An 8,566-nucleotide genomic window follows, 5' to 3' on the forward strand; every position below is an offset into this window, starting at 1 on the left:
TTCCCTTAAAGCATCCTGAGGGGAAAAAACAACAGCAGAGGGTTTTTTTCTCTGAATATTACCAGAACAAGGTTCAGCCAGAACGAGCTGCCTGACACCAAAAGTTTCAGCAAAACCATTTCCACGTTTGACAAAGCCATAAGGAACTGAAAGCAGGATATTTCGACACAGAGCAGTGGGCAAGTTTATCTGGAGGCTTTGCTTCCTGATCCAACCACTCTCCTTCACCCAGCCCCAAAATCAGCCCAGGTCCCCCCGTCCAGGTGCCGGCACTCAGTGCCTGCAGCCCTGGGCAGCAGCCTGCGTCTCCCGGGGCTCTGGGGCAGTTCCCCAGCGCTCAGCGCAGCAGAGGCAGAGGCACAAGCGTCTAATCTGGGAGAGGGAAATGAGCAATACTTGAACAGGGACTTTTCTTTCAGGCAAAATGACAAACTTCCGTGAAGCTTTTGAGAAATTGACTTTGTTTGCTACCCGGTGTCAGCAACCCTCCCCCGGTGTCTCTTAGGACATTTTAACTGGTTTGTTACCAAGGAAATAATGGGAAAAGCAACACAAGGACAGGCAAAATTCTGGGTTTCTTGCAGCATTGCCCAGCACACCAAAGTAGCCCAGATGGCATTGGGGGTTTGGGAAGCAAAGACCACATTCTGTCTTACGCGTTAAAGCAAACCAGCAGTATAAGCTTTCTTGTTGATGACAGTTAAAACTTGTCCCACCAGGTTGGTTCAGAGCCAGTCGCTCAGGACCTGCGGACCCGTGGGAGGCACAGCAGCCCCCGGGCGGGAGCGCGGGTGCCCGTCCCTCGCAGCCCCCATTGCCTGTCCCCGCCACGGCAGACCGCGGCTGTGGGTGCCCGACAGTCAGACTTCACCTTGCTCTAACTTTTCCCCCGAATCAGAGGTAACTTGGAAGTCATCACAAGGTTGCATTTTAGGAAACCCAGCCACCCCAAGCTACACCCTCCTTCCTTTAAGCGTTCAGTCGAAGCGCTCCTCTGGCACCTGCAGCAAACAAACCATTTTTTCCTCCCCCCGCAGGCCTGACCTCCTGAATCTGTCTCCAGGCTCCGGCAGTCGCTCTCATCTTCACTGCGGAGGTCCAGGAATAAAGCTTCCACAACGCACTGCGTCTGCACCTCGAAGTTTCCCATTGCAGTGCGTCTTCCCCTGCGTGCCGCCGCCGCTCTCCTCCACAGGTGAGCTTTGATGGCGGATTTTGGCTTCCTTTCCCCAGCACTGCACAGGTTCTTCCTTCTAGGAAGAGCATAACCCCCGACTCCTCCCCAGGACAGCACAACATGCCAATATTTGCTCTCTTAACTGTCGTCATGCAAGCTATGGGAGTGGTTTAGCTTTGAAATGAGCCCCTTCTGTTAAGATCAAGTGAAACATTTACAAGTTATCACGAACTGCTGGCCTGCTCATTCATCAGGAAACGTAAAGGCTTGGAATCTCCAAGTCCTGTCCCAGACAGACTAGACTCAGTCCAGCCACAGCTGAGGAAATGATGGTTTGCCAACGAGCTATCAACTATTTTTTTTCTGAAAACTGCATGCCAGTGCTCCAATGCAGCTCTCCATAAGGAAAGGAATATGACATGCATAAAGACACAGGAAACTGTTAATGGGAGCCCTGCTATGGCCGACTTCTTATCTACCTTTGAATTCACCCGGAGGTAGCTCACCTGTTACAGTAATTTGGCACACGAGACTGAAATAAATTGTTGCACAATTGCTCCTTAAAGCCTTGCTTCAAGGAAGTCGAGAGAGAAAAAGCCCTGTCTGACACAGTCAGGAGCTGGAATGCAGTTCTCTCCGGATCCACCGTAGTGATCGGATGACTCCATCCCGCAGACTTCCGTTGACCAAACAAGTACTCCAGAAAACAGCCAGGAATGATGCACATTTTTATTAGGAAAATCAGAAATAAAATCTAAAACCTGCTGTTTAACAGTAACAGCAGTGTTTTGGTGAAGTGCCTGGAAGGCATATTGCAATTTAAAGGTACAATATGACCATTAAAGGAAATGAAAAATTACAAGAAATCTGACAGAGAGGGTTAACGAAGCCACTCCTCACAGAGTACCATAAAGCCCCGTTACAGGAGCTTATGTACCTCAACCTTTGCCGGGAGCCTTCCTCGGGGCTCTGTAAAACATGGCTGTGACAAGAACACTTTTCGCAACACAGTGCAAAGTCCGACACTCCATAACTTTCCATAGCGCAGATGCGGTGCTGTCGAGATGCCCTTCAAAAAACAAGTCCCGAGGTGGGACAGAGTATAACTTTAAAAACTGCAAAAATGTAGTCGCATAGCAGTGCGCCGTGCCGGGTACTGTACTGCGATGGCAGGATGACAGTACTGCGCAGAAATAAGTATGACACAGAAAATAAACCTTTCAATACCCATTCTAGTTACAAAGTAACAAATGGTAAAAAGCAGTATGAGCAAAATTTTAAAATTCCATACAGGTTAATTATCTAAACAGCAATTCTTCCATTACTGGTGTGAGTACCAAGGACGGACGGCTCACTGCCACGGCCAAAGTGATGCAGGCTACAGAACTCACACCACATCAACTCACACACACACATCATACACAACCTGCACACTTCTGCGTCTTCTTACAGTAGCCCCGAGGGGGGAATTTTAGAGAGGGCGAGTCACGATTGCAGTAATACATTTCAACTAGAACATACACTTCTTTCTCTTGAAAAAGAAACATGTCGGTTCCAGCGAGCACAACGTGCCCTGTCCACCCGTCTCTGACACAGCAGAGCTCCGCTCACCCGTAAGTGAAGCTATTACCGAAATCCATCCATCAGACAGAAAACTAAATCACGTGTAAAGGGAGCCAAGAACTAAATACTTCTCTCCTTACTGCACTGTCCCTCTTAGTGCGAGATAAAGAGCAGAGTCCTGGAGTCTCTGAACTGGTTTTTGAGTTATTTACAATTCTCACCAAAAAACTCCCCAAAACACATCCCTAAATTTTGCCCATTTCTGGTTCCAGTGACATTAGTGTCTCGTGACGATCACCATAGATGCCACCACTTCTGTGACTCACGCCAGAAGCAGCGGGCTCACGCTCACGAACACATTCCCTTGTCCCTTCCCAGCCCAGAGGGGGAACAGACCCTCCACCCTGCCCCAGGCACCAGCCCCCACCACATGTGCTTGCTCAGCCCAGCTCTGCTCCAGGAAAGGGCTGCTAACACTCCTGCAGTTTAAAAGTACAAAATCATTAGCAAGTATGGCAAATGAAGCCAGAGAAAGAAACTTTTCCTGTGGCCTGAGCAAGCGTCCTACTGGGAGCAGTTCCAATCAGGACCCCAGTCCAGCAACTGCCCCCACGACTGTCCTCAATGCTGAAATAAAGGCTTTCAGCGCCTCCGGCTTTGCCTCACTCTGCTTCACCGAAACCTGCATCTCTGAATCTGCCGCCTCACGCAAGAGCTCTGTTAGGAAGAGGCAGCCTGTGTCATCCTGGGCACTGAGATAAGCTTTCCACGGCTGGATGCCAGCTTTGCTCATAGCAATAGTCTGGATGTGGACAACGTGAAGAGCCGTCTGTACGGTATCCGGGTGAACAGTCCCACACCAGGGCAGAGAGAGGCGGCAGCTCACGTCCAAGCTCAGCCAGATCTTCTCAAACTGTTCTGCAGTCAGGTAAACATCAGGAATTAAGGTCAGGCTGCCTGTATCAGGATGAACCTTGAGGACTTCTTTATTCCCTTCTGGAATCAGTGACTCTGAAATGAAACCGCAAACATGTGAGATGCAGCATACAAGGTGCAGCTCCCAATTTCACAAAGAACGTCTTATGGAGCTCTCAGATGAAGAGGGCTGGAATCACAGTGCCTTCAGCGGTATCAGCCATGCATTGCACAAGATAGCGAGAACACTAGGACAGCATTCTCAAAGCACTGTGATCTTCTTCCAAAGACACCCATGTGAGAACACCTACAAACAAGGGGAAAACGGATCCCAGGTGAAGGCGAGGCAGGTTACCTGTGTCTCTGTTCCTGGAGTCAGTACAAGGAGAACAAGCATAAGAGGGTTCTGCTGGCTGGTGAGCAGTGACAAGTGCCCAGCATTCTCTGCCATAAACCGGTGCAAGAGTATTAAACTCTGAAGCCCATGTATTCACAGGTCGCTCAGTTTGGTCTTCCAGGAGCCCAAGAGAGGGGTCAGACTTGGGGCTACACAGGACCCGTTTCACTTCTTCCACCCCAGACTGCAAAAGGCGATAGTAGAACAATCCACGGTCTCGTACTGCCATATCCATCTCCTCCTCTGGGAATTAGAGGGACATGATTTATGGAGAATTCTATCATCCGGATTTCCCTGAAATACTAACCGTTAATTACTAAAACCAGATTTCCAGCGATACAGTGTAAACCTGTTACACTCACCAACCAGACAGCTGGGGGCCAAGTAGCAGCCTAAGGCACAAAGCCACCTTACTGTGCCATCCTGGACGCCCCCCCCAGCTAGGACGCTGACACATGGCATCCATGCACTGGGGACACAGCCAAACCAGGTCCCCAAAAGCCAGTACTGCAGCTTCAGGAAAACACAATGAAGGGAACGCACCTATGCAGTAATAGAGCAGCCTCCCTAGCGTGTCCTGACACTCGGCAGGACGAGACAGGAAGAGTCGCACCAATGCTGTCAGAAGTTCCATCTTCACTGCTGGGAAAATCTCTGATTTCACGTTCTCCACAAACTCCTCTAAAACATAGGGGGCATTCGGAACTTTCTCACCGTGTGCACCCAGGAGCCAGATCAGCGCTTGCTTGCCCTGAAGGAACCACAGAAAACTAGCAAATAGCCACTGCTTACCAGAAAGAGTGCTGATGTGAAATAAACAGACATGAGAGAACAAGTCTGTTGAAGATTTCTGATCTTTATCCTGCCAATCACAACCCAAAGGAAAGCCAAAACAGTCATTGTCCACCCATCCTCAACAGCTGCCAGCCCACAGCGCAAAGCCACCTTACCTCACTGTCCTGGATGGCGTCCTCACAGCTAGGCAGTGCCCGACACACTGCGTCCGTGCACTGGGGACACAGCCAAACCAGGTCCCGAAAAGCCTGAACTACCGCTGCAATGAAACAAAATGCTCAGCATTCCCCAAGAGTTAAAAACCACTAGCGGGAAAAAAAGCTTGTTCAAAAAAACCCCACTTGAGACTTTGCAAATCTTAGCTAGGGAGGTCAGTGCCATGCTTGTGACCATGACTTGAGACACCCTTCTTCAAAGTCCCATGACATTGTGTTTGTCAGAGCAAAGTTGCACCAAGTCTAAAATAAAGCACCGAAACTCCAGGCTGTTCCTCTGGCTGCTGGAAAGTAATCTCTCTTCTGGATATTCCCCAGCCTTTAAAAAGACACTGACTCATGGTGCTTCAGACGCATGCGGTTAGAATGACAACTTAAAACTAACACCAATTCAAAATGAGTCTCATGAACTTTAGGTCAAAATTTTAAAGGCTCTGCTGCCTACTTACAGAAACACCAGCAGCTCCTAAGAATTCAGCAGCTGAGTGCAAGCTTGTGATTTGCAAAACTGAAAGCACGACCATTTAAAAGAGAGGGCAGAAACAGCAATGATACAAAGTTTATCCGAGGGCAGCAGAAGGAGAGAAGCCTGGGTACAACCGAATCAGACTATTATACGAGGAACAGAAATCATAAAGATTTAAAAGACACAGACTAAGAGTCCCAGTTAGAAAGAACTCAAAATCAGATCTGTTAATCATCCTGGCCCTCATAAACAGTCACTGAAATGTCTCTGCCGAGTCCCTCACTCCCTAAGTCAGCAGGTGGCAGCCAGGAAGGAGCCGCCACACCGGATCATGAATGCAGCTATGACCGTCTCCCCCTTCACTACAAACAGTAGTTCCTAAGGAAGGAAAAACTACAATGTCGGGTCACACTATGTGTGTGTCCCCCCCTCCACCAGGAAGACTTCCACCTGCAGATGCCAATTAAATAAAAAACCAAGTGCCTTCCAGGGCCTCGCGTTTGGCATCACAAGCCCCAGCAAGCCGCTTTCTGGAAGCATAAGCCAGGCAAACAACCTGCAGTGATCACCTGAAGTGATCGGCGCCTGCTGAAGCCCCAGGAGCTCTGTCAGGATCCCCACACACTGTTCTGTGTATGTCCGAGCAATATTGCCTGCAGAGACACCAAAGGACATAAAAGTCAACCTTTTACCAGGGTGAAATAGGAATCATGAGCCCAACTATTCATCACAAACTCACTTTAAAGAAAGTCTTTCCCTTTTCCTTTTTGACTACGATTTCTGAAAGTGAGCCGAACGAGCTTGTTCTCCACACGAGGGATGGGTTCCTCTTTCTGAAGCCATCCCTCAGAAGTAGTCTGAACTTTTCTTACACATTGTCCTGGTTTCAGCTGGGATAGGGTTAATTTTCTTTCTAGTGGCTGCTATGTTTCACATGTGGTACAAGGTCAATAATGCACATTGTTTTAGTTGTTACTGGATGACATTTATAATTTCAACTACTTTTTTCAGCCTCCCATAGAAGCTGAGGAGCACAGACAGAACGATGGAATGGCCAATGCAATATTCCGTACCACAGGCTCATGCTCAGTATATAAACGGGGGTTTGGCCAGGGGAGCAGGAATTCGCTATCCCTGCTCGGGATGGTGCTGACTCACCAATTTACCCGGTGGAGTTCCTGGGGAGGCCGGTCTACAGAGGGCTGTGCTGCCTCAGCACACATCGGTTATTTGGCATTTGCCCAGACACCCGTCGGCAGAGAAAGGCCCAGCCTCAAGGTCTAGGGCTGCTGCTGCTCCCGAGGCAAGACGCGGCTCTCACCTATGGCGAAGATTGCCCCTTGGGCAAGCTCTGCCGATACATCCGTGCAATAGCCCTTCAGCTCCTCCAGCACTTGCTGTACGTTTTCATCATTCACCAGCTCGCACAACACCTCCATCTTCTGGCATTTGATGTAGTGGGGCTCTGAATACGAACAGAAGAACTTTTTGTAGTGGCTGCTAAAATGGCCAGGAAGGCTACCGAGGATCTGACGCACGTGGCACAGCGCAGTGAAGCAGAGCTCCCTGCTCTCAGAGGTGCAGGCAGACAGCAGCGGCCCCTTCACTCTCACCAAAACATCTGCCTGCACATGTGGGTACTCCCTGGCCAGCACTAGGAAAAGCTTGGTGGCTGCCATCACAACGCTGGGGCTGCTGCTTTTGAGATAGCCATCCAGTAAATTGAGTATGTCGAAGAGTTCCTCCTCACTGCGGGGTCTGTAACGCAGAAGGAAGGTAAGCACCTCACTTTGCCCCCACTGATCCAGATCCACCATCCTGCCAAGAGAATAAACACGGTTTGCAGGAGTCAAGAAGCACACGGAGATCTGCGGTGCGCAGAGCAGAGGCCTTAGCCTCTGAGTTTCTTATGTTCTCTTTTCCAAACCAAACGCTGTGCTTCAAAAGTAGATTCCACAATTTTTTCTCAAAGGAATTAACCAGTTTATGCACATAGTCTTAACCCAGTATCAGGCACATGCACTTCTGCAACATTGACAAGAACCCAGGGCAGAGCAATACGGCTCTTTTGCCAGATCATGTAGAATTATCTGCAAAAAAGTTAATTTCTTCAAGCAATGAATAAGATATATATCTCTCAACAGATTAGGAGAGACATACTAGAACATACCTGTCCTGCAAATATCTCGTATATACTGTCACCAAAAAAAACACCCCAAACCCAATCACATTAACGTACAATTCCAAAACAAATCATCAGCTGAAGCAAAGACTCCCTGGAAAAGCAGGGCATCCCAGATTTCTCTAGAGATCTTAACACAGAAGTAATTTGGCTTCTCTTGGGATGGGCACTTACGTTTTCAGTGCCCAACTCTTCCCTTCAGGTTCTGACCAGAGCCCAGAAATACCTGCTTTATTACCATGCAAAATGCCAAGGACAAGAACGAAGCTTCCAAGAAAACAAACCTGTTGAGGAGATGGTGGGCAATGGGTTTGTTAATCACCACTCCTCCCTCTTTCTTCAAGATCTCTTCTAAGGCCCTCAGACAATTCACGACTACAATAGGATCGTGATCACGAAGCAAACTGTACAGCTCGTTCACCAGTGCACCATCTGCAAAGAAGCAGGGGTCTCAGCGTCAAATTCTGTTGATACGCTATAACATTTATCACAAACGAGATATGGCTTGGGCTGGGAGAAGCAGTCAACAAACGCTCCAGCTCTACAGTAACGCCGGCCCTCGGAACAGCTCCTCTGTGGCACGGGAACGGCGCCAGCCAAGCTGAGGCTGCAGAAACGGCCGGGTGCCGCGGGAGGCCCGGGGAGGGCAGGTAGGAGAGGGGCAGGCTGGCGCGGGCCCTGGCATGCCTGGCGTCGCAGTAACGGCCCCACGTGCCGCGACAGCCCCGTTACCTTCCTCTTCTTCTCTCCTCCTGTCCCGCAGCCCAGCGGCGGCACGGCGAGCAGGACAAACCGCCGGCCTGGACGTGCTTCCAGCGGATGGGTGTGCCCAGCTCCCGGGGGACACCGTCCCCCC

The 8,566-nt window shown here is 49.6% G+C and overlaps 3 protein-coding genes across 3 annotated transcripts in view; 1 reads left to right on the forward strand and 2 right to left on the reverse strand.

Annotated features, from left to right (window-relative positions):
- BCL2L15 (BCL2-like 15) overlaps positions 1 to 1,150 on the reverse strand; it is a 4,033-nt gene extending 2,883 nt beyond the window's left edge. The window contains exon 1 of the mRNA XM_009888448.1: positions 1,045 to 1,150. Within this exon, the coding sequence (XP_009886750.1) occupies positions 1,045 to 1,150 (106 nt within the window). The remainder of the gene's footprint in view (positions 1 to 1,044) is intronic.
- A 2,173-nt stretch (positions 1,151 to 3,323) lies between these two features.
- Positions 3,324 to 8,137, reverse strand: AP4B1 (adaptor-related protein complex 4, beta 1 subunit). The gene is made up of 7 exons (XM_009888449.1): positions 7,995 to 8,137; positions 6,850 to 7,346; positions 6,098 to 6,181; positions 5,003 to 5,106; positions 4,596 to 4,803; positions 4,011 to 4,295; positions 3,324 to 3,751 (listed from the first exon to the last, which is right to left on the reverse strand). Exons 2-7 carry the CDS (start codon positions 7,343 to 7,345, stop codon positions 3,324 to 3,326), a joined length of 1,605 nt encoding a protein of 534 aa, XP_009886751.1. The 5' UTR covers position 7,346; positions 7,995 to 8,137.
- Positions 8,138 to 8,393: 256 nt separating this feature from the next.
- DCLRE1B (DNA cross-link repair 1B) overlaps positions 8,394 to 8,566 on the forward strand; it is a 2,679-nt gene continuing 2,506 nt past the window's right edge. Inside the window, exon 1 of the mRNA XM_009888474.1 lies at positions 8,394 to 8,408. Coding sequence (XP_009886776.1) covers positions 8,394 to 8,408 — 15 coding nt within the window. The remainder of the gene's footprint in view (positions 8,409 to 8,566) is intronic.

This window comes from Charadrius vociferus, unplaced genomic scaffold (genome assembly GCF_000708025.1).
Source record: "Charadrius vociferus isolate BGI_N301 unplaced genomic scaffold, ASM70802v2 scaffold1077, whole genome shotgun sequence".
NCBI lineage: Eukaryota > Metazoa > Chordata > Aves > Charadriiformes > Charadriidae > Charadrius > Charadrius vociferus.